The sequence below is a fragment of the Balaenoptera ricei genome, chromosome 16 (genome assembly GCF_028023285.1).
Source record: "Balaenoptera ricei isolate mBalRic1 chromosome 16, mBalRic1.hap2, whole genome shotgun sequence".
Lineage (NCBI taxonomy): Eukaryota > Metazoa > Chordata > Mammalia > Artiodactyla > Balaenopteridae > Balaenoptera > Balaenoptera ricei.
In genome coordinates, this window is record NC_082654.1 from 15,853,849 (window position 1) to 15,880,371 (window position 26,523).

The window sequence follows — 26,523 nt, forward strand, 5'->3', positions numbered from 1 at the left end:
TTCTGTTGATTCTATCTGGTATCACTTTCTCTCCTCCCAAAGAAAGTTCTTTAACATTCTTGTAGTACAGGTCTGCTGGTGATGCATTTTCTCATATTTCATTTGTTTAAAAAAGTTTTTGATGTTATTGAAGAATACTTTGGCTGATATAGAATTCTAGTTTGACAGTTTTTTTTCCTTTTGGCTCCTTAAAGAGTATTTCCAGTGTCTTCTGGAGTGCTTAGTTTCTGTCAAGAAGTCTACTCTCCTTATCTTTGTTGCTTTGCATTTAGTTTATCTTTTTACTCCAGGAGCTTTTATGATTTTCTCTTTATCACTGGTTTTCAGCAATTTGCTTATAATACGCCTGGGTGTATTTTGTTTTGTATGTGGGTATATGTTTACCCTGCTCGAGAACCACTGAGTTCTTTGAAATGTGAAATTATTCTTTTCCTCAAATTTGGAATATTTTCTGCTCCTCTCCTTTCTAAGATTCAAATATTCATATGTTAGACTATTATTGTTCCACTGGTCACTGAACCTGTTTATGATTTTTTCAATGTTTTTTTCTCTGTGTATCACTTTGAATAGCTTTCATTGATTACTTCATGTTCACTGATCTTTTCTTCTGAAGAGTCTTATTTGCTATTTATTCCACTTGGTGAAATTTTTGCTTAAGATGTTGTATTTTCCTCTCTAAAACTTCAATTTGGTTTATTTGTTCTTTAAACTTTCATTTTCTTCCTCACTATCTTCATGTCTTCCTTTAAATACTTGAATGTAGTTAATTGATAGTTCCATCATCTCTGTCATTCTAAGTCTGTTTTAATGATTGGTTTTTCTCTGAGTTATGGGCTACATTCTCCTGCTTTGTGGCATGTTTAGTAATTTTTGACTGGATGCTGACCATTGTAACCATTACTTTGTTGAGTGCTGAATTTGTTGTCTTCCTTTAAAATTGTTGTTCTCTATTCTACAGGCAATTAAGTTATTTACAGATCAGTTTGATCTCTTTAAGGCCTGTTTTAAGTTTTGCTGGGGTAGATGGAGTGTACCTTTACTTCAGCAGTATTTTAGCCTCCCTACTAAGGTGTGACTCTGATGAAGTTTCCACTGAGTGCCTTAGATTATCACCAATGAATCTCTGCTGTGCCTGGCCAGAACTCAAATATCTCCCAGCCTTGTGTGAGCCCTACAAATTGCTCCTCTTTTAACAATTTGTTCATTTTGCCTACCCTTTGTAGCTTCATCTTACATGTGTACAGCCTAGTACACAGTAACGTTTCAAGGGGATTCTTGTGTAGATTCTTGGAGCTCTTTTTCTACATAGTTTGTTCTTCTAGGTATTCTGTCCCACAGCTTCCAGCCACTTCAGTCTCCCAGGACTGTGATTTGGTTTCCTAAAAGCAATGAGACCACTGAGCTCTGTTTGAGTTTCTCCTCCTTCCACCTGTGGTCTGCAAATCTACTTTAGTCAGAAGCTAGAGCATTCACAGGACTCGTCTTATTTGCTTGCCTTTTTTAAAGGATCACTGTCCTGAGTTGTCTGTTGTCCACACCCTAAAAATAGTTGTTTCATGCATTTTATTCAGTTTTTCACCTATTTGATGTGGGAAAGCAAACCTAATTCATGTTACTTCATCATGTCCAGAAGTGAATTTTAGTCTGCAACATTTTTTAAACATCTGTTCCATATGTAAATAAGTGTCTCTTTCTATTCCTAATATTCACTTTTGCCTTCTCTTTTTTTCCTTAATCAATTTCATTAAAGGTGATCCATTTTATTAATCTTTTCAAAGAAATAATTTTTATCCTAGTCTATCATTTCAAATGTATCAATGTTTAGTCAGATTTATCTACATGTATACAAAATTTTTTTCTCTCATTGTTTCTTCCATCTCACACCTTTTAACAGAGGTCATTTTTTTGCTATATAAATATATTTATATATTATATATATTTATATATAAATAATGTAGAAATGCCTTTAGTGGAAAACAATATTTGTTTATTTTAAAATATCTTTATTTTGCTCTCATTGTTGAAAGATTTTTTGCTGTTTACATAATTTAATTGGCAATAGTCTTATCACAATTCCATTGTCTTCTGGCTTTCACCATTCCATTTAAGAAATGTCTTGTTAGTCTGTTGTTTCTTTGTAGACTGTCTTTTCCCTTTGTTTTTAGTGTTGTTTGGTTTCAATACAATGTGTCTAGGTCTGGATTTCTGTTTATTCATCCTGTTTGATATAAGTTGTATTTCCTTTATCTGTGGATTTATGTTTTTTTGTAAAGTTCTCAGTTGTTATTTCTTTAAATGCTGTCTCTCCTCCATGTTTTCTATTCTCTCTTAGGACTCCTATTATTTATACATTAGACCATATCATTCTGCCCTCTATATATCTTAACCTCTTTTTTAATATTTCCATCTCCTAATATTTCACAGCTGTATTCTTAGCAATTTTTTAAACATCTACCTTCCATTTCACTAATTATTTGGTTCCAAATAATCTTCTGTTTCACCTATTCATTGAACTAAAAAAATTTTTTTTAACAGTTGATATTTAAAATTTTGATTTTTTAAAATTTACTTGGTGATTTTTTGTAGTTTCTTGTTGGTTCATTTTTCTGTGATGTGTACCTTTTATTACTTTATTGTATTATTTATATATTTCATCTCATTTTATATTTGTTATCTGGGAATTACAAGATCTGAAGTACTTACTATCTATATCTGCTATTTGTTATTTCTGATAACTCTCATTCAGAGTGGCATGTTTTCTTGTGTATTTAGTAATCATTGATTGTGACCTCATTTTTGGTGGATCATCTGTCAAATTTTATCAGAATAGAATTTTTGTTTGCTTCTCTTGGGAGCCAGGGATACTACTGACCTGGAATCATTTCAGCCCCCTTTAGTGACCTGGCTTCATGACAAGTCTCAAGTTTAGCTTCTCCACCTTGTACATTGTCTGACTTTCTCCTACTTGAACATAAATATCATGAGGACAAGGAACTGATCTAACTGGTTTGCCATGTCTTCTTCATTGCCTTACTTCTTCATTGCCTTACATGGTAGGTATTACAAACGTATTTGCTGAAAAATTATTGAGTAGTCAGATTGCCCTTTTTTTAAAAAAAAAAAACTTGAAGTTATACAGAAAGCCAAATTGAAGTGGTGGTGAATCAGCAGTTGAAAAGCTGTGTGAATATGAATCCATATTCAATCACTTTAAAAGTCAACAAAGAATAGAAAACACTAATAATGTATGCTAACTTCCATTAGAAGTTGAAAGAGTATTTTTGGCAAGAGTCAAATAGTAACATTTTTTTTCAAACACAGACTGGAATGTTTCTTCCCATTGGTCTATATAAAACTGCTATTTATAGTTTCAACCAATAGCCTATACTTTATTACCTGACTTTAAAAAGTGGCATTTAACGTTTCTCTTAAAATTCCTTGCATCTTACAGTTTGCTTTCACGATGATTTCAAAAGTATTCTCAGTTATCTTAGATGAGAAATTTGTTAGGATGTTCAAGCTACTAACAGGAACTTGGTTGCTGTGTGGTTGGAAGAATTAGTTTCAGATTTGTAAGATTATAGGAACAGATTCTGGAATGATGTGTTTGACTGTAACAGGCATTTCAATCATAACTGCAAAATATAAGCAAATCATATACATTTTAAAATCTGAACTGATACTTAACCCGAAGAAGACCAAAGTTAAATTCATAGGGAAACCTTTCTTTAGCCAAAGATAATCTTTGATGATAAACTTACCATTTTCCAACCTGCCAGTCAATCAGGTACTGAGTACCAGTGTGTGCCTAACAGTTTTGTTTAAGATGTCTTATTTCAGACTTACAGTTATATATAGGAGTGTATTTTATAAGCATCTGTGTAGTCTATTATAAGCATGTTAAGGACAGGAGTAAGCTCTGTTCATTATTAGGCTTTTGCGCTGTACCTATAATTTTGGTGTAAAGTTATAAGGACCAGAACTATTGTGACAGAGAAAAGGGCTGGATATTAATTACAAGAATAAAAGTGAAAGTCACACAATTTTGGGACCTCCCTATCTTACTAGTCTGGGGTCTGATATATGCCCTGTGATATACTTCCAGAACAAATTCAATTCAACAAGACGATCCAAGTCTCTCATTTCAAGGAACTTACAATCAGCTGGAGAGACAGGAAACACGTACAACAAAACCATTGAATGGCAACACAAAGCAGTGTATTAAGTAAAAATAGGTGGTTCTGAAAGTACAAGTTGAAAGAATGAGGAGATCAATGTGGGTTGAGGTAGCTGGAGGACTTTACATGAGGAGACAGTGTATAAATTAATTTGGGTGAGGAGGAGGGCATTTGGGAGGCGCACCAGAGGGAAACTATTCTGTCTACAACAGAGCGTTTGCTTAGAGGAGTAGCTAGAGATGATGCTGGAGAGGTAAGAGAGCATAGGTTGTGGAAAGCCTCAAAATCTTCATAGTCCTTTAGCTCCATATAGACACAGACAATGTCTATGTTGTTCACCATTGTAACTCTGGTACCTACCATAGAGATTGGCATATAGTATATATTCAATAAAATTCTGTTGAATGGATTAACTGCATGGATGAGGACACTTTGAAATGTTGAGGCTTTATCTGAAGATTTGTGGGGATTCACTGGAAGTTTTGGAGTATGAAGATGTCATATTATAAACAGTGTTTTAAGAAAGCTATTCTCAAGGCAAGAGGCAAAATAAACTGGAGCGGGTGGAGGCTGGGGATGTTGTCAAGATGGATAAATAATGAGTTAATTTTTGTAGTTGGTAGTTGAATATGAGAATTTCTACTCTCATTACTTACCTTTTTCCTAGTATTTCTCTCCCCACATGGTTATTTGATTGGGCTTTTTTTTTCAATGATGCTCAGTTATCCACCGATTATTTTTTTCTAGAGATAGTTTGTTCACCTATTCTTTGAAGATTTCTGAATTATCAGACCTATTATACAATTCTCATTATATCAGGATAGATTTGGGAAGTGCCTACATAAGAATATAACTAGAATATCTGTTGTGAGAGTGAATATAGGAATAGACACGGAGAAGGGAGTGAGTGTGAATTCCTGAAACTTGGAATTCTTTCATCAGTCTTAGAGGTTTAATAAGCTGCTGTGCCCGTTCTCCTCAAAGCTTAGAATCTCACCTCTTCAGTTCAGAACTTCTGGATCTGGTGGTGTTGTAAGGTTGCTTACTAGCCTCAAGCTCCAGTTGATAAAACCTCCAGGCAGTAGGAGATTGTTCTTGTATTTTTTTCGTTTTTACTCTGATAAATAGAAAAGGTGGATTTGCTTAGAATGTTTGTCCTACTCTCCAGCCCAGCCCAGCCCTGCCCAGCCCTGATACTCCAGAGTTGATACAATAGATCAGATGTGTTTACAGACCTTCCTTGAGTGTCAGTTGACTCAAGACCCAGGGCTGGGTCAGCCCTGCTCTGCATCACCTCAAGGGTCCCAGGAAGAAAAGTCCGCCCATCCCACCCGGCCGACTTCGAAGGGGCTCACTGGTCGCTAATTTTGTTTTGACCAGCGGGCGGACGCCCAAGGTCTTCCTCCCACTGAAGCCCAAGCCCCTCCAGCGACCGTGGTCTTCCCCTCCTGTCCAGGGTATCACTTAGGGGAGGGAAGAGAACAGCTCTTTCCTCCTTTCTTTCTCTGAGACCAAAGCGGGAGGCTGGAAGGCCACTCATAGCGGCAGCACTATTCTTATTACTACTATTATTTTCAACAAGGACTCGGGTCGGGGGAGGGGAGACGCAGCCCTCACCGCACGCCGCACCACGCTCGCTCGGGGACAAAAGCTCGCGCTGGCGCCGCAGCCGAGCTGGAGGCGCGTCCCCGCCGCCGCTGGACCCGGTGGGCCGGGCGGCCGGGCGGGCGGGGGAGGCGGGGAGGCGGGCCCCGCCCAGCTCGGGCCGCGGGCTGTCAGCGCTGCCGCGCCCGGCCGGTGCTCGCCCGCCGGCCGTGCTGCGCCCAGCGGCGCCCAGGTGTCTTGCGGGAGGCGTCCCCGCGCGGCCAGCCGCCTTCCCACGCGGGCGGGCGCGGGTGCGCCTCGTGCGTTTCGGCGAGATTTTCCTCCCCACGCCCTGCCGGGTGTCTCCGCCGCCCTCCCTGCTTCGACTCCTGCTGCCTGAACCATGTCCGCAAGGGGTGAGTGGGGACCAGGTGGGCGCCGTCCCCGGACCCCGCGCCGGGCCCGGCGGGGAAGGCGCGGACCAGGGCGGGCCGGGCAGGTGCCGGAGGGCGGGGGGCCGGGGGCCGCGAGAGCCTTGCCGGCCCCAACCCGGTCTGAAACTTTGGCATCGGATCCCTGGGCTCTGGGCGGCCGAGGGTGGGGCGGGGGCAGTGTGCGGGGAGTGTGTGTGTGTGTGTGTGTGTGTGTGTGTGTGTGTGTGTAAGGAAGCCCTCGCCCTTGACCTTGATCCCCCGGATGTGGGCGAAGCCAGAGGGCCGAGGTCGGTGTCCGGCTCACCTGTGCCAGCCGCACGTCTGGGCTGGGAGGGCGTGGGGGATGGGCTCGCCGCTGCCAGTCCTGCTGGGCAGTGGCCTGAAGGGCTGGCCGGGAGGGAGGAAGAGGTGTTTTTTTTTTCCTCCATTCTTGTTACCATTTTGCAGCTTGGTTACGGAAGGAATCCAGGGCTTGATGCAGTAACATTTAAAGCTGCAGTGCTTACATCTCATTTAAAAAAGTAAATTCCCTACCTGTACTCCTCTTTGCATTAATCTCCCCTCACCCCAGCGGTTTTCTTCCTGGAGTGAAACGATTTAACTGCAGGTGAAACTGGGCGAAAGAAAGAAAAAAAAAAATCAGAATTGCTTTTCAGCCAAGAGTGAAGGGAATGTATTTCTTGCCATCTGGAGCCAGTGGTGATGCTGGGAGAGTGGGTTAGTCATAGCTCAGTGGCTGCTACTATGAGTGAAATATTAAAGCGATCAAGTCACTGTGCAGCTTGCCAGCAATGAAAACGAAGTGACTTGGTTGCTTTGCCATAAGCCTTTAAGGAAAATAGTGATTATGTTTAGAAAGTATATTTGCTAAGCAATAAGTACCACCCCTTTTGATACCCCGAAGCTTTAAGAGGAGTTGCAGCGTAATTTTGTTTTTTAAACTCTGAATGGTGAACCCTGCTTTTTGAGGGGAGTTTAGGAATTTAACAATGTGTTGGATAATTAAGTGATGCTTTTCAAGGTTCATTCTGGGGCGTGTAATGAATAAAGTAAATTCTATCCAGAATGTTTAAACTCCCTTTTAAGGAAACTGGTCTTTGTGGGTCTGGCAATATGGTTGGTTGGTTCCGTACCTGGAAATGGGGTGGTACAGGCAGGGTGGAATGACAGAATTTATGTTTGTAGATCTCAGGCTACAGAGGTGATATGCGACCCTGAGATACTACCTGCCTAATGATGCCTAAAAATTTGTATGTATTAGAGAAAGAAAAAAGAGGGTGAAACATGTGACTACAGGGGGCTGGGTGTGTGTACGGAATCTTCTGAGCGACTCCAGCTGTATAATCTCTAAACTGTGCTCTCAGACGGAGGCTTTTGGTCCTGACTTCTGTCCTAAGTATTACAAGGAACACGTGGCGACTAGTTCTCATAGGTTGTATAACTCTCTGTGGTCAGAGTGCACCTCTGATGCGCTTTACGCCACCCAAACCCCTTAGTACACAAAACGTTGCACACCGTAGGAGCCAACTAACTACTGGGAACCTTGGTATGTCCTAGAAAGCATCAAGTTCATTAGGTAACCCCCCAGTTTCACCTTGTCTCTGGCCCCTTCTACTACAAGGTCTCTGTGGTTTATCCAAGGATATGAAATGAAGATGCCCCAGTGATTCAGAGGCTAGAGCCCTGGCTTGGGACCTGGTTCTTGAATATTTCTTCTTGAACCTGGTTTCAAGCAGGATGATTCGGAGTCGGACACAGATCTTTCACTTAGCGCTCTTGTTTCCCCTTCAAACTCCATGTTGATAATCTTGCATTTGACAGTTTAAAGTCTGACTAATATTGCAAGGGGAGAAAAAAACATGATAAATATCAGTTACTGCATACTTACTACATGTCAGGCACTTTACATGTATTGCCTCAGTTGGTCCTCACAATAACTGACTCAAGTAGATGCTGTTATTACCTCTCCATTTCACAGATGAAGGAACTGAGGTTTTGAGAGATTGTGTAACTTAACCTGAGCTCAAACATTCGGTAGGTGGCAGATCCTGATTTCTACCCAGGACTGTCTGACTTCTGATCACATCCACTTTGTTTTAGTGCTTCTCTATTACTTGTCCTTTGAGTATTATAGTAAACATCACAATCATTGATTTGCTGAGAGAGAAAAATGCCCTATACTTGAGATTGAAAGGAAATGGCCTTGGTAAGTCATTTGGAATTCCCAGTACATTTAGGAACTTCTTCATGGACATTTGGTAAAGACCAAGTGAGGGAAACAAGGCCCTTGATCCTTGATGTTGTTAATTTGATATCCCTACTCTGTTTCTTCCTCCTTCACTTTTGAGGACCAGAACTTCCTAGATATTACCAATGACTGAAGATTTTTCTTATGTTTCTATGAAGTACTTCTATCTTTATGAATTTGTAAAAAACAATTCTGAATGATTAGTAGAATGCCTAGTATAGTAGCTACTGAATTAAGCTCATGTGGAGAGATGTCTGTTTGCCATTTATTTTTTATAAAAGATGTTTTCAGAACTGAGCTTCACTATGCTTTTCTAATTTAGTATCTGCTCTCATCTCTATTCCTGAAAGTAGAGATAAACTTTTATGGTCAGGAAGTTAATGTGTGTACTTAAATACCTAACTTATCATTAGGAAGGTCTTTAGATACTTGGAAAGATAAATCTCATTAATTTAAAAAATGAACTCTGCTTGTTTCTAATATCTAGACTTGTAAGTTATGGTAGGGGTAGAAATATTTTTTAAAAATTGAAAATGCTGGAACATTGAATCTCATAGAAAAGTAATTTTATTAAAAAATTGTAGAGAGAAAAATATTTTTGAATTCATCTTCTCTTTAAGATATAAAGAGAGTACTAAAATTTAATTCATTATTCAAACTAACAATAAAAGATATTCTTAAATTTCATGATAGGCCAGCTAAGACATTCCTCATCTTGTGGTCTTTTAGAATACTATCATCAAAGACTTTTAACTTGGTGTTGTATTTTAACTGCTAGAGACCAAAATGGAGCTATCATGTCTTGATTTTGAATTGACAAACTGGGGGAAATTATAACACTTAGAAAAGAGTTTCCAAACCTGGGAAGAATCATCTAGGTAGCCTTTTTAAAATGTAGATTCTCGGGTCTCATTCCAGGTCTAATGGCTCATAACCTCTAAAGGTAGTGCCCAAACATCCATATACTATGTGAAAAGCTCCCCAGGTAATTCTAAAAATCATTAGATTAGAGCAGGATCAAAGAATCATCTGGAGTATTTATTAAACATGCTGATACTGGGCTCTGCTTCAGATCTACTGAATCGGAATATTCATGGAAAGGCCTGGGAATCTGAATTTTTAGCAAATTTCAGTTGATTCTTATGTACAGCCAGACTTGGGAGTTATTGAATTAGAGCTTGTTTCTTTTTTTTTTTTTTTTTTCCATACATATTTCCATACAAATACAAATATAAGATTTTTAGAAATTTCATGTAATGTCTGAAACATTTATATTAACATATTTCCATACAAATAACCCAATGAAAGTTTAGTATTAGTTGTTTTGTTTGTTTTTTTATACTGCAGGTTCTTATTAGGCATCAATTTTATACACATCAGTGTATACATGTCAATCCCAATCGCCCAATTCAGCACACCGCCATCCCCACCCCACCGCAGTTTTCCCCCCTTGGTGTCCATATGTCCATTCTCTACATCTGTGTCTCAACTTCTGCCCTGCAAACTGGCTCATCTGTACCATTTTTCTAGGTTCCACATACATGCATTAATATACGATATTTGTTTTTCTCTTTCTGACTTACTTCACTCTGTATGACAGTCTCTAGATCCATCCACGTCTCAACAAATGATTCAATTTCGTTCCTTTTTATGGCTGAGTAATATTCCATTGTATTGTATATATGTACCACATCTTCTTGATCCATTCGTCTGTTGATGGGCATTTAGGTTGCTTCCATGACCTGGCTATTGTAAATAGTGCTGCAATGAACATTCGGGTGCATGTGTCTTTTTGAATTACGGTTTTCTCTGGGTATATGCCCAGTAGTGGGATTGCTGAGTCATATGGTAATTCTATTTTTAGTTTTTTAAGGAACCTCCATATTGTTCTCCATAGTGGCTGTATCAATTTACATTCCCACCAACAGTGCAAGAGGTTTCCCTTTTCTCCACACCCTCTCCAGCATTTGTTGTTTGTAGATTTTCTGATGATGCCCATTCTAACAGGAGTGAGGTGATACCTCATTGTAGTTTTGATTTGCATTTCTCTAATAATTAGTGATGTTGAGCATCTTTTCATGTGCTTCGTGGCCATCTGTATGTCTTCTTTGGAGAAATGTCTATTTAGGTCTTCTGCCCATTTTTGGATTGGGGTGTTTGTTTCTTTAATATTGAGCTGAATGAGCTGTTTATATATTTTGGAGATTAATCCTTTGTCCGTTGATTCATTTGCAAATATTTTCTCCCATTCTGAGGGTTGTCTTTTCGTCTTGTTTATGGTTTCCTTTGCTGTGCAAAAGCTTTGAAGTTTCATTAGGTCCCACTTGTTTATTTTTGTTTTTATTTCCATTACTCTAGGAGGTGGATCAAAAAAGATCTTGCTGTGATTTATGTCAAAGAGTGTTCTTCCTATGTTTTCCTCTAAGAGTTTTATAGTGTCCAGTCTTATATTTAGGTCTCTAATCCATTTTGAGTTTATTTTTGTGTATGGTGTTAAGGAGTGTTCTAATTTCATTCTTTTACATGTAGCTGTCCAGTTTTCCCAGCACCACTTATTGAAGAGACTGTCTTTTCTCCATTGTATATCTTTTCCTCCTTTGTCATAGATTAGTTGACCATAGGTGTGTGGGTTAATCTCTGGGCTTTCTATCTTGTTCCATTGATCTATGTTTCTGTTTTTGTGCCAGTACCATATTGTCTTGATTACTGTAGCTTTGTAGTATAATCTGAAGTCAGGGAGTCTGATTCCTCCAGCTCCATTTTTTTGCCTCAAGACTGCTTTGGCTATTCGGGGTCTTTTGTGTCTCCATACAAATTTTAAGATGATTTGTTCTAGCTCCGTAAAAAATGCCATTGGTAATTTGATAGGGATTGCATTGAATCTGTAGATTGCTTTGGGTAGTATACTCATTTTCACAATGTTGATTCTTCCAATCCAAGAACATGGTATATCTCTCCATCTGTTGGTATCATCTTTAATTTCTTTCATCAGTGTCTTATAGTTTTCTGCATACAGGTCTTTTGTCTCCCTAGGTAGGTTTATTCCTAGGTATTTTATTCTTTTTGTTGCAATGGTAAATGGGAGTGTTTCCATAATTTCTCTTTCAGATTTTTCATCATTAGTGTATAGGAATGCAAGAGATTTCTGTGCATTAATTTTGTATCCTGCAACTTTACCGTATTCATTAATTAGCTCTAGCAGTTTTCTGGTGGCAGTTTTAGGATTCTCTATGTACAGTATCATGTCATCCGCAAACAGTGACAGTTTTACTTCTTCCTTTCCAATTTGTATTCCTTTTATTTCTTTTTCTTCTCTGATTGCCGTGGCTAGGACTTCCAGAACTATGTTGAATAATAGTGGTGAGAGTGGACATCCTTGTCTCGTTCCTGATCTTAGAGGAAATGCTTTCAGTTTTTCACCATTGAGAATGATGTTTGCTGTGGGTTTGTCATATATGGCCTTTATTATGTTGAGGTAGGTTCCCTCTATGCCCACTTTCTGGAGAGTTTTTATCAGAAATGGGTGTTGAATTTTGTCAAAAGCTTTTTCTGCATCTATTGAGATGATCATATGGTTTTTATTCTTCAATTTGTTAATATGGTGTATCACATTGATTGATTTGCGTATATTGAAGAATCCTTGCATCCCTGGGATAAATCCCACTTGATCGTGGTGTATGATCCTTTTAATGTGTTGTTGGATTCTGTTTGCTAGTATTTTGTTGAGGATTTTTGCATCTATATTCATCAGTGATATTGGTCTGTAATTTTCTTTTTTTGTAGTGTCTTTGTCTGGTTTTGGTATCAGGGTGATGGTGGCCTCATTGAATGGGTTTGGGAGTGTTCCTTCCTCTGCAATTTTTTGGAAGAGTTTGAGAAGGATAGGTGTTAGCTCTTCTCTAAATGTTTGATAGAATTCACCTGTGAAGCCATCTGGTCCTGGACTTTTGTTTGTTGGAAGATTTTTAATCACAGTTTCAATTTCATTACTTGTGATTGGTCTGTTCATATTTTCTGTTTCTTCCTGGTTCAGTCTTGGAAGGTTATACCTTTCTAAGAATTTGTCCATTTCTTCCAGGTTGTCCATTTTATTGGCATAAAGTTGCTTGTAGTAGTCTCTTAGGATGCTTTGTATTTCTGCGGTGTCTGTTGTAACTTCTCCTTTTTCATTTCTGATTTTATTGATTTGAGTCCTCTCCCTCTTTTTCTTGATGAGTCTGGCTAATGGCTTATCAATTTTGTTTATCTTCTCAAAGAACCAACTTTTAGTTTTATTGATCTTTGCTATTGTTTTCTTTGTTTCTATTTCATTTATTTCTGCTCTGATCTTTATGATTTCTTTCCTTCTGCTAACTTTGGGTTTTGTTTGTTCTTCTTTCTCTAGTTTCTTTAGGTGTAAGGTTAGATTGTTTACTTGAGATTTTTCTTGTTTCTTGAGGTAGGCTTGTATAGCTATAAACTTCCCTCTTAGAACTGCTTTCGCTGCATCCCATAGGTTTTGGGTTGTCGTGTTTTCATTGTCATTTGTCTCTAGGTATTTTTTTATTTCCTCTTTGATTTCTTCAGTGATCTCTTGGTTATTTAGTAACGTATTGTTTAGCCTCCACGTGTTTGTCTTTTTTACGTTTTTTTCCCTGTAATTCATTTCTAATCTCATAGCGTTGTGGTCAGAAAAGATGCTTGATATGATTTCAATTTTCTTAAATTTCCTGAGGCTTGATTTGTGACCCAAGATGTGATCTATCCTGGAGAATGTTCCGTGCGCACTTGAGAAGAACGTGTAATCTGCTGTTTTTGGATGGAATGTCCTATATATATCAATTAAATCTATCTGGTCTATTGTGTCATTTAAAGCTTCTGTTTCCTTATTTATTTTCATTTTGGATGATCTGTCCATTGGTGTAAGTGGAGTGTTAAAGTCCCCCACTATTATTGTGTTACTGTCGATTTCCTCTTTTATAGCTGTTAGCAGTTGCCTTATGTATTGAGGTGCTCCTATGTTGGGTGCATATATATTTATAATTGTTATATCTTCTTCATGGATTGATCCCTGGATCATTATGTAGTGTCCTTCCTTGTCTCTTGTAACATTCTTTATTTTAAAGTCTATTTTATCTGATATGAGTATAGCTACTCCAGCTTTCTTTTGATTTCCATTTGCATGGAATATCTTTTTCCATCCCCTCACTTTCAGTCTGTATGTGTCCCTAGGTCTAAAGTGGGTCTCTTGTAGACAGCATATATATGGGTCTTGTTTTTGTATCCATTCAGCCAGTCTATGTCTTTTGGTTGGGGCATTTAATCCATTCATGTTTAAGGTAATTATCGATATGTATGTTCCTATGACCATTTTCTTAATTGTTTTGGGTTTGTTTTTGTAGGTCCTTTTCTTCTCTTGTGCTTCCCACTTAGAGAAGTTCCTTTAGCATTTGTTGTAGAGCTGGTTTGGTGGTGCTGAATTCTCTTAGCTTTTGCTTGTCTGTAAAGCTTTTGATTTCTCCATCAAATCTAAATGAGATCCTTGCCGGGTAGAGTAATCTTGGTTGTAGGTTCTTCCCTTTCATCACTTTAAGTATATCATGCCACTCCCTTCTGGCTTGCAGAGTTTCTGCTGAGAAATCAGCTGTTAACCTTATGGGAGTTCCCTTGTATGTTATTTGTCGTTTTTCCCTTGCTGCTTTCAATAATTTTTCTTTGTCTTTAATTTTTGCCACTTTGATTACTATGTGTCTCGGCGTGTTTCTCCTTGGGTTTATTCTGTATGGGACTCTCTGTGCTTCCTGGACTTGGGTGGCTATTTCCTTTCCCATGTTAGGGAAGTTTTTGACTATAATCTCTACAAATATTTTCTCTGGTCCTTTCTCTCTCTCTTCTCCTTCTGGGACCCCTATAATGCGAATGTTGTTGCGTTTAATGTTGTCCCAGAGGTCTCTTAGGCTGTCTTCATTTCTTTTCATTCTTTTTTCTTTAGTCTGTTCCGCAGCAGTGAATTCCACCATTCTGTCTTCCAGGTCACTTATCCGTTCTTCTGCCTCAGTTATTCTGCTATTGATTCCTTCTAGTGTAGTTTTCATTTCAGTTATTGTATTGGTCATCTCTGTTTGTTTGTTCTTTAATTCTTCTAGGTCTTTGTTAATCATTTCTTGCATCTTCTCAATCTTTGCCTCCATTCTTATTCCGAGGTCCTGGATCATCTTCACTATCATTATTCTGAATTCTTTTTCTGGAAGGTTGCCTATCTCCACTTCATTTAGTTGTTTTTCTGGGGGTTTTTTTGTTCCTTCATCTGGTACATAGCCCTCTGCCTTTTCATCTTCTCTATCTTTCTGTAACTGTGATTTTTGGACCACAGGCTGCAGGATTGTAGTTTTTCTTACTTCTGCTGTCTGCCCTCTGGTGGTTGAGGCTATCTAAGAGGCTTGATGGGAGGCTCTGGTGGTGGGTAGAGCTGACTGTTGCTGTGGCGGTCAGAACTCAGTCAGAGCTTGTTTCTTTTAACTCAGGGGTTCTGTATCATCCAGCAAGTTTTGGAAAAAAGCTGTTTTTGAGTTATAAAATTAATGTACTAAAATTTATTATCAATATATTCGTATAATCAAAATATATTAATGTATAAATGGATATTTTAAATATTGAAATTATAGAGTATTATATTAAAAATTCAAACAAGTGTATTAACTTAAAAATGAAAATTTTCTATTTTTACACCCTTCCTACCAAATCCTCAGAATTAAGCATGGCAAACAGTGCATCCTGTGTATCCTTCCCGGCAGTTTCTATCTGGTTAGCTTTTGGTTCAGTTCAATAAATATTAAATACCTATTCAGTACAAGATGCGTGGCAGCAACTGGCGCTGTACGCAGAAGAGATAGCTTATGAGCTTATTAGGTTTTCAGAGCTCGAGTCTTGAGAAAATAGGTCCAGGTATGTGAGGATAGGGTCCATAGCACGGGCAGAGAAATAACGCAAAGTATGGATGCTCTAGAAATGTTAGCTCAGTCTTGCTATCTTTGTTTTCAGAATTTCCATAAAACTAGGAGCAACCTGAATGCTCATCCATTGGAGAATGAGTGACTAAATCATGGTTCATCCATACTATAGACTGTTATACAACTATTAGAAAGAATGAGTTAGGTCCATATGTGTTGGTCTGGAGTGATGGCCATGATACATTATTAAGGGAAAAGAGCAAGTGTTATGATAAAATACATGTGTGCGATCCCAGTTCTACAAATTGAGAAGAATCTCTAAGTGTGCATATGGGTGTGCCATGAGCATAGAGAAAGTCATAGAACAGTACACACCAAGCATTCAACAGTGGTTAAAAAAAGTCAAGGGTAAAAAAAAGTCAAGAGTAAAAATAGTTAAAGTCAAGGGTAAGGAGGGGAGAGAGTTGGCTTTTCTTTGAACACGTCTTTGTATTGTCTGATAGCAAGTAGATATAGCTTTAAAAGATTGAGAGAAAAATCGAATAAATAAGAAAAATGTCCACTTCATCCCCAGTATTCATTTCATTTATTCAAGTCAGGACTGTAGATTTTCATTCATTTATTCAACAAACATTTACTGAACACCTGTTACGTGCCAGCAGTCAGTGACTAGGACACAGCATATACCCTCAAGGAACTCATAGTTCTGTGCGGGAGACAAATACATAAATATTATTTTTACAAGGATATGCTGAGTGCAGAGAGAAGGAGAGAGATAATGTGAGCTAGAGAAAGAGTTATGAGGATACAAAGGAGTGGCACCGAATATAGCTGTGGGGGGTGAGGACCAGGAGATCAGGTGAGGTTTCTTGAAGAAAGCAGGGATATTTTCTTGGAGAATGAGTTGGATTTAGCCAGGTGAAAAAGGATGGGGTGGAGGGAAAGGCTTTCCAGGGAGACTCGGGCATGAAAGAAACAGTTCTGTGTATGTCAACCTGGAAGGCATGTAGGTTCAGGAGGGTGTGTTTGCCAGGGAGAGAGGAGCCAGATCTCAGTTGAGTGAGGAGGTGCGGCGGGCTGGGGGATGTAGGGATTGTGGAACGGCTGGGGATGTAGGGATTTTCATTTACAAGGAAGGGTGGTTCCAGGGAGCACAGTGGAAGGTCATCAGTGGTGGGTGGGAGGTGTGCAGCAGGAGGGAAGAAGCACAGGGCAGGGAGGATGAGGGGGAGAGGAAATGAGCGAGGCTGGGCCCTCTCAGTCCTTTCCATGACTGAGACTGCAAGAGTGAGGGAGACGGTTGGGCATGGTCGGCCTCAAATATCTTAATATCTTTGGCATGAGGAGTTCTGGTGGCAGACCGAGCTGAGTTCCAGGCAGTACTGGCTAAAGGCAGCGAGGAGGTGAGGGCTGCCATCAGATTTGTAGAGTAGCAGCTAAGCCCTGTGCTGGACAGTGGTTCTTCCATAGGGCTGGGGTGCAGAGGGACTTTAGGAGTCAGAGCTACACTCACTTGTGCTGACGTCTTCTGCTTCCATGCTTACAGTAGGGCTCAACAAATATGAATCTGCTAAATGATAAAGTGGAGACTTCCATTCTGTTTCTTCTCTCTCTTACTTCCTCCTGTAACTCCATGCCTGTTATACCTCTAGTTGCATCACTCTACCTTTATCAGCTTCTTTCATGGTGATGTTGCAAAGATTAATGCACTAAGACTTCTTATTTGGTGTTATAGGGGGGCTGTTTTTCTGGCCTGTATTTTCTGGCCTCTGGCTAGAGTTTTTCTTCTCTTTGAGTTACAGAACTCTCAAGCAATTTACCGAACTGAAGAAAAAGGACAATGTATTTGAAAGCCAAGTCTAGCCATTATAAGTTTTAGTATTAAAAAAAAAATAAAGCAGCAACACACTACACTTCCTGGAAGTCCTTTTTTGCACTTAAAATAAATGGGTTCCAATTAAATAGATTTTTTTTACATGAGAGAAGTAGTTTTTGACATCAGTTTCTCACAGGTGGGAGAATCATGTTTCAGAAGGTTGAATTGTTCATGCATTGTATCTCTGAACAGCGTTTTATATATATGTGTGTGTATATATATATATATATATATTTTTTTTTTTTTTTTTTTTTAATTTGAGACCTCATGTAGAGAAGGTTGAGTTAATCATACTTCCCAGGTTACGGCTTACTGTCACCAACAGTTCATCAGACCCCTCCCTTGTCCAGTTTATTTATTGATATATTTTTATCCCTATCCCTCAATCCCGTTCCCTTTTCCCCAATGGCAATGATTCTAATACCTTTGATATGTGTGTCCTAGAGTTTATAGTAAAACCAATTCTTAGAATAGTTCTTATATTTAAAGCTGTAAGTACCAAGTTATTTTACTTTATGTGTGTGTCTGTGTGTCTTTGTGTTTGAAAGATTAACCAAATTCTTATTTGGGTACCTGATTTTGTGAACAGATATGTATTTCTGACCTTATTTGGAAGTTTACATCACTTAATGCAACAGCAAGCCTTATTCTGTTAGGGACTAGATATACAAAATGAAAAAAGGTTATTCTCAATCCCAAAGGAATACAAACTAAGGTGTGTGTATGTGTGTGTGTGTGTGTGTGTGTGTGTGTGTGTAAAGTTATGTACATGTACACAGCTGACCAGAATAGATGATTAAGATTATCAAATAAGAATCATCAAACTGCTATGGGAGGTTCCACTAATTTGTGACTGGAGGTAACATGAAGCCTTCACTTCACAGAGGACATGGAATTTGAGTTGAATCTTGAAGGATGAGTAGGGATTTGGCAGGCAAAATACTGAAAGATGTGCTTCCTTTCAGAAGGAACAAGAATCGCAAAGGTGAAAGCACGGAGGAGGGAAAGTGCAGGACATATGGGGAGGAAGGAGTCTGTGACATGTGAGGGGGTTACAAGATTGGTGGTGGGGAGGAGAGGGAGAATAGGGAAGACAAGGGAATGATGCATTGAACTAGTAAGCCTTTCCATCAAAGGCTTTTCCTAAACAGAGAAGTGCAGATGTAAAGAAGGGAAGTGAGAGGTCTGTCCTTGGTACATTCAGATAACTCATTCCTGGTTGTTCAACTGCCCACAATGGTATTGATGGTATTTTATTGCCAATTTACGCTGCAGTGAGTTACATTTTATCCTGACCACAATTCCCATTTAGGTACAAACTTTGCCCAAAGCCCACTCTCGTGTTTCCTTTTTTATGGCAGATTAGGAGTCTTATCTTTAGTTTTGTACCTGACATCAGAATATTCCAGGACAAAGAATGCTGGCATACAGGAGGGCTGAATGCAGACTAGCCAAGCAACATGTTTGACTCTAGCCAAGGGAAGGAGCAAGGACATTCCCCCAGAAGTGTGCATTCTTAACCAATCCTATTTTTACACGCACATTAACAGTTCCCTCAGTTCTAGAGAGGAACAAAACAGCACTAGTTCATAGAGCCCTTTAAAATGAAAGATGAAATTTTGTAAAAGTTATGGAACAATCTCTTTGAGATGGTAAATTAGTCTTCATCATCTTTTAGGGGAGAAATGTTTCTTTTTTTATGAGCCTGTGGTTTCAGGTTCTTCTCTAACTCAATCCATATTAGTGTCCATTGACATAGGTAGTACTGATCACTTGATACAATTTAACATTTTGTTGCTCCATTCCCAAGGTGCTACTTATTAAGTCCTGAACTTGTGGTGCCATTATCTGATTAATCACTGGTTTCTAATTACATGGTAGTGAAATGAAAAGGAATGTAAGTGGTCAGCATTTCACCCTGGTTAAAGCAGCAGTCTCTAGGAATATCATCCATCCATCCACCCATCCCATAGATATCTATCGAGCCTTCCTCGAGTTCATAATAAACGTCATCCAAGAGCCTGCTGTCTGTCTATGTTTATTAAATTTTATAATGTCACTAGGAGTTGACAGCTCATGTTGCCTTTCACTATCCTATTATGGTAGGGTTGTTCTCTCTCTAAATGTGCAGTGCGTGCCAAAAAGAACCGATTTTGTTCATTTGCCCTGAGGACTTCTTGAGAAGTATTTTGAAGCTTTGTGGTCCTCTCCTGCAACCCATCTCGTCCACCCATTTTGGTGACGGTGTAGCAAGGCTAAAAATGAACCTATGACTCCACTCCGTGGATAGAGCAATCCCTGTGTTTCTTTGGGTTCTCCTGGGGCACTTGCATTTTTAGGTCTTGTTTTCTCCCCCACACGTTAGGGTGTACTCTTTGCTACCTTAGTAAATACCTCACAGTTTGGAGCACAAACAGCATCATTCTGTCACAGACAACAGCCTGAGGAGAAAAACCAATTCACTTGCAAACTGGAGAGGAAATTGTTCTGAGAGTCAAGTGTGAGGGAGAGGGAGAAGGAGAGGGAGGGAGGGAGAATATGAGAGCAATAGGGGATTGATGTAGATTAAACAAGACTATTAGAAATTGAAAATAGAGATATCAGATTTGAGTCTAACTTAGATATTTGCTAGTATAAATTGAATTATCACATTTTTCTTTACTGAAAATGGAATAGAAGCTAGTGGCGTTGAAATTTATGTTAGATATACACAGGATTCCAGAACCAAGAAAATGCATACTTCTTCTCTCCCTTCCCCCAAGAACAGAAATGCCAACCATTTATCCAAAAATTTCTTGACAGCAAGCAAGAAGACAGTGTGATGGACAGGGGTTAACTCTTTTCTCTTTTGATGATATTCAATCAGCTAATATTTATTGAACCTCTTTTCTAGAGCAGCCAGATTTATTCCAAATCTATATATTAATTAATAAAGTCATTTAACAAATATTTATTGAGCACTCTGGAGTGAGGATTGTCATGATTTTTGGGTGCAGAAATATTAAAAGGTGTTAGAATTTGTGATTGAATGAGGCTGGAGCAAATAGGACTGATCAACATTTATTGTTGACATTTAATCTAACTTACATGTATCATGTAAGTTAACATCTAAATGGGATACTTCTATCTAGGACAAATGCTAAACTTGATGGGATGCTGGAACACAGGTGCAGAGTGGGGCTATCCCAGGGAAATTGGGATTGTGGCCTTCCTACCTAGTAGAGTTTCTAGCCAGCATGTGTTTTGGTGTCAGTGTATTCCTTGGTCTCAAAGGACAGAATTTTTGTCAATATCTGAATATTTGCCTGTAATGTTAGCTACATTGTATATTATCTACATCAAAATTTAACTTAAATCCTAGACTGGCCATCTCCTCCCCATCAATCCAGCACATTTCTGTGCTATGTTCTCTCATGGGAAGTTGGTATGCTCAGGTGTAATTACCATTAGAGACCAACAATAACATTTGATATGAAGTCAAACCCAAATGAATTTTTAGAATTTTTTTTGGAGTAATTCACACAGTAGTTTTCTTCTATCGGGGTCAATTATCTAGAGAAAAACTATTGTGGGAAGGAAATGTGCCTTTGGTTTTCCATAGTCATTTAAAATGAGTGGCTGTTTCTTCTAGTTAGTGCAATTTCAAAGCAGCTTTAAAATGTGTAGTTCAGTCTACCTGTGTCTGTTCTTGGACTCACTACTTATTTGATGACTCTCTGCCAATGTATTTAAGGTTTATTTCCCCAGTACACTGTATTATTTTATTGGAAAATTTATCTAATATGTATTTATCAGTATAAGGAAATTGTCTGTCCGTGTTTTTTTTTTTATAATTACTGGGTGGGCAAGTTCTTATTTAGTAGATGTACCCATAAAATCCTTTGTATTATTCAGCCCTACATTAGGATAAAAATGAAAGCAGAAATTGTGGGTCAAGCATCCCCAAATTACTTGCTGATTGATTAGAGGTCATATGATTTTGGTCCTTTGTTAGATAATTTCTTTTTTAGGCTTGTGGGAGAAAGAGCTGTACATGCGTAATTATGTTTGTTCACATTTTAATAAATTAAAGTTCTTTATTCTGTACTGTGTGTTCTCTCTCCAGCTCTTTAACTTTATTACATATGAGAATAATATTTGATGGTGTGTATGTAATCATGTTAGAGTCAATTTATAAATAGTTTGTCCTCAAGAAAATATCCTATAATATGTTTTGCTTAAAACTGTATCTGAGGTCTTCACCCGTGCTTTTCTTTCTCAACTTATTGAGAATTCATTTAAAAAACACATCCACAAGAGAGTAGCCACCAGAGAACTGAATGGTAACAATGAAGGGAAATGAGGACAATGAAGTAAACAGCTATTTCTGGCTTTTAGCTCCAAATAAGTATGAACAGAAGGATAGGAGTCCCAGAGTCTGGGGGAAGGAGAGAGGGGAGGGGAAGCCATCATTTTTAAACGTTAAAAAAAAATGTAGAAAAGAAGTTTAGGTTGGCAGTCTCTAATGGCTTCTAGGGAGATTTTTTTGTTGCTCTTGTTCTGTGTAAAACAAGGGAATCTTTATTTTGATTCGTTTAAGCATCTGGGTGAGCAATGAGCGTGAACACCAGTGATAGTTTAGTTTTCTCACCAGTTCCTTAGCTCCTTTTTATTTCAGGAGGATCTATTCAGTGGTTAGACGCTTTATATAAACTGTAGAATTGGAGTTGTAAACAATGTGTTCATTTGTCCACTCATTCAGTAAGTATTAGTTGAACACCTACTAAGGGCTCAAATTATTCTAGGTGTTGAAGTGAGACAGCCACTTACCAAATAAACGTATAATGTGACAAGTGGTGATAAAGTGCTAGGAAGAAATATGAAGAAGAGCAAAGAGAAGAGAGAGAGCTGGGGAGATGAGAGGGCAGGGCAGGTGCTATTTTATACATACGGGATGATAATGGAAGGCCTCTTTGATAAAGTGACGGGTGAGCAGGGACCCGAAGGAAGTGAGAGGTCATGCAGATTCTGGCGGAAGGGTTTTCTAGGCAGTGAGATAAGCAGTGCAGAGGTGTTGAGGTCTATCCTGCGTGTGTGTCCTGGGACCAGCAGGAGGCCAGTGTGGCTGGATCAGAGAGTGTAGGGGAGAGGGATGGAGCTGAAGTGAGAGAGATAGTTGGGGAAGGGGTGGTTATGTCAAATTGGTCCTTACAGGCCACTGTGAGAACCGAAGTTTTCCTCTGAGTGAGACAGAGTGAGATAGGAGGTCCTTGATAGTTCTGAGCAGAGTTGTGACATGATTTTATATAGTTTAAAAGGATCACTTGGTCAACAATATAGAGAATAGATTGTAGTGAATAAGGGTAGATGCATGAAGACCATTTAGGAGCTTACTGCAATGGTCAAAACAGAAGATGGTGGCTTGGACCAGATGGTATGAAAGCAGCTGGTGAAAAGTCAATGGATTCTGGAAATATTTCTAAGGAAGTGCTTATAGGACTTGTGGGTGGGTGGGAAACATGGAGCAAAAGAAGGGGGAGAACTGTGGATACCTCCATTTTCTCAGCAGCTGGAAGGATAGCATGTCATTTCCTGGAATGGGGAAGCATGTCGAACAAGCAGGTTTGGGGAGTGGGGGAATCAAGCATTTTGGACATTTAAATTTGAGATGTCTCTTAGGTATTCTATTATGAGGATCTTTATTATGCCCATTTTACAGATAGAGAAAATGAGGCACAGAGAAGTGAAGACGCTTGCCTGATATCACCTAGCTAATAAGTGGTTGATACAGGATTTAAATTCAGGTCTTGTTCGTGCCAGAGTATATGTTATCCACCACAATGCTGCCTCTTTACATGAGGCTGAAATACATGCCAGAAAAATAATGCATCTAGTTTTCACTTCTTAATTATGATTTCTCATCATATGAGATAATTTTCTGCATTTTAAAACATGGCTTGTGTTTAAGGGGAAAATAAAACCCTGTCAGTCACATTATTCCAAATTCTACTATTTATCAGTGTTATCACTGTTAGCGTTGCAAAAATGCTACTGAAATATGAAGAAGCATAGTATGGCATTCGTTCATGCATTCGATTTGATCGTTGAGCGCTCGCTATAAACCAGGCTTGGGGGTGCTAACTGGCTCCTCTGCTAGCAGACCTGCCAGACTAATGAGGTGAGAGGCATGTGTACAGAAGGTGCAGCACAGTGTGACCAGTGGTGATGGTGGGACGTAAAACGTGCTGCAGGAGCACAGAGGAAGGACCTGCTCCACTCTGACTGGACATGGGGCCAAAGAGGACTTGACGAAGCAAGTGATACTGGAATGGGACCTTAACGAATGAGTGCCAAATGGGAGAAATGGTGGAAAAGCGTTGCAAACACAGCATGCTTTTAGAATTTTAAAAATGCTAATTAAGCATATGAAACAGTAAGACATTTGAAGTGAATAACATACAGGAGCAATATCAGGAAAATTTTAAAATTACCCTGAGGAGAAACATGAAAAATTTAAGTCATTGAAGAGACCTACTAGGCTCTTGGATAACAAGACACCATATTGTAAAAATGTTCATTTCCCCTAAATCTCTCTACAAAAGAAATGAAATCTCGATTAAAATGCCAACAGAATCTTTTTTTAGAGACATGGCAAAATGATACTATTATTCGTTTTGCAAAATGAAATTTATGAAACTCTGAGAAAGAGGTGTAGTTAAGGGAGGGTTAGCTCTATCAGATATTAAAATGTAATATGAAACTGCAATAATTAAAACAGTTAAGTATTGGAGAGAAATGAGAATAGTGGGAAAAGATTACAGAGTACAGTAAACAAGTGTGTATGGAATTTAATTACAGAAAAGTGGCTTTTTGAGGTGTGAGGAGATCCAATAAATGATATGGGTACAGCCGGCTATTTAGAACAAAGAAATCTGGACCCCTTATTTCTTACACCAGGCACACAATTCCTAGTGTAGTAAATCATTAAGTGTAAAATAAATGAAACAATAGTGGTCCTAGAAGAAAACACAGGTAAATTTATGAGGATGTTAGAAGATTCCTGACCTTTCATACAGACTACAAAGCTCAGAAGTCATAAAAGAAAATGTAGATACATCTAACTACATAAAAAAATGGAAAGAATTCTGTATGGTTAAAAATACCCCACCCTGCCTTCTGGCTTGCATCACAAGGCCCCAGCAGAGCTGACTCGACCTGACCACCTGCACCAGGAAGGTCCAGCCAACAGGTAGCCGGAGAAGAGGCAGAGATGGGCTGGGGGGGCACTACTGGGGTCTTTTAGAGAGCGTGGCAAATGCTTTGACAGTGTTAGTGTTAGGGTTCCCCTGAGAACCTCACTGAAGTTTCACTCTCTGTACAAAGCAGGCCAGACAAATTCTGAGGACAGCCTTCACCCCTCATTTCACAAACACAGAGGGAGGGTTTTCACTACCAAATGCAAGGGGTACAGCATAGTCCCTGCCTCAGAGAGGCCTCGTTGGACCTAGGTTTGACATCTGAAATTGGAAGGCCACCATCACTCCCATTCTTCCCTGTCTTCCAGAACATTCACGTTCCTTAGGATAGTGTGGTCAGAGGCTTTATCCCTTTTCTTGACAGTTGTAGGAATGGCACTAAGTGGTCATCTACTTTAAGGTTAATATTAGGCTACCCAGTGACACTGGCACACATTTACCATAGAAAAAGAGGTGACATGGTTGGGATGCTCTATTCCTGCTGAAAAAGGGGACAAAGGAACACTTGGAGCTGGGCTAGAATGGGCAGTCTAATGAACTCATTTATCTCAGCCTTTTCTCCTCCCAGAGCCAAGCTGCCTAAAGTGATAAAGGATATTTACTTGCTGGTGCTCAGAACATTTGACTTAAGTGAGCCTCCTATTAGTGGTTCTTGGAGATTAGCCTGCCTGATTTCTCTGAATCCCTTTGATTAAATCGGGGCTTGCTTTGGAGGCATCCTTTTGCCCTGATTTCTCTGCTAATAAATACATTTTGAACTTGGTGGTAAACTCTGCTCTTCCTCTAACGGTTACACTTCCTCTCCCCAGACTTTTTCATTTTAGTGTCTAGTCAATGACACTAAACTGTGCAGAGTTGTCTAAGTGGCTCTATCCTCTCCTAGACTGTAAATTCTGAGAAGCCAGAAACCGAGTGTTATAAGTGCACTCCCAGATCCTAGCCCACCCCAGAGCCTGAAGCTGAGTACCATTCAATGAACTGTTATTGAGAGATTGGGAGAAGAAAGGTTGCCGTGCATGAAATCCACAGTCTGGTGGGATGCACAAACATAGGAAGAGGGGTAGAAGGAGAAGGGGCTGTCCTAGGATTTCTCAGTCCTTTTGGTTGAACTCAAGTTGAATATGACTTGAAAGTTCATTTCATCATATGCCTTTGCTCTTAAACCTGATCAAGGACACAGTTTTTCCTACTTGGGCAAGGAGTGTTTGACATGCAGATTGTAACCCCATCCATTGTGTTCTTCAGTGGGCTGGGTTCTGGAAGGATTGAAGCTGGACACTGACGTGGTTGCTCTGATGTGCGATTTCACCCCTCCTGCCCCTGCGTTTCGTTTTCCTACAAGGTGATGTGTACCCCAGGGACCCTGACCCTCTCCTCCCTTTATCCTCCTCACACCCACACGCCTCATTGCCACCTGTCACGGGGTTCTGGAATGTGTCAAGGACACTGGGGTGCATATTGGGTATGTTGTTGTGTCGCCCACTGCATTTGCAGCTACAAGTTAATCCCCTTCAAAGCATCCTTCAGCTATGTCCAAGAGTTTCCTAAGGTATTGTCTCACGTGTCTTATGTTTGGACATCCAGCTTGGCTGCAACCCTGCTGCCTTGGCGTAGACAACGGCCTTGAGCGCTGCTCTTTGGCTGGGGCTTCTGGTCGCCTCGCCCACCCCCACCCAGTCTGGCCATAGTCTCCCTGAGCTGCTTTGAGCTAAGCGTGGCTAGAGGCTCTTCCCCAGAGTGTAACTGAGACCAAGGTGCAACTTAGAAAATTAAATGAAAACTAAAAAGGTAAAAGCTTCTTTTTTAATTCTAAGAGCTATAATATAACTGTCCAGAGAAACTCTTTTGACGTAAAAGAGGGATATACACATATACTTAGATTTAAAAGAATAATTTAAATAACATAAATGAGACGTGAAAGGTCCTCATCCTCTGAAGTAACCACTATTACCAGTTTCTTGAGATTCTTTTCTAGAGAACAGTTATGTGTGTACTGGGACACTAAAATCAATCTATTACCTATAAAATGGTGATCTACC

At 39.4% G+C, this 26,523-nt stretch overlaps 1 protein-coding gene across 1 annotated transcript in view; it reads left to right on the forward strand.

Annotated features, from left to right (window-relative positions):
- The first annotated feature begins 5,959 nt into the window (after positions 1-5,959).
- Positions 5,960-26,523, forward strand: part of ABLIM1 (actin binding LIM protein 1) — a 343,354-nt gene continuing 322,790 nt past the window's right edge. Inside the window, exon 1 of the mRNA XM_059899450.1 lies at positions 5,960-6,178. Within this exon, the coding sequence (XP_059755433.1) occupies positions 6,166-6,178 (13 nt within the window). The 5' untranslated portion in view covers positions 5,960-6,165. The remainder of the gene's footprint in view (positions 6,179-26,523) is intronic.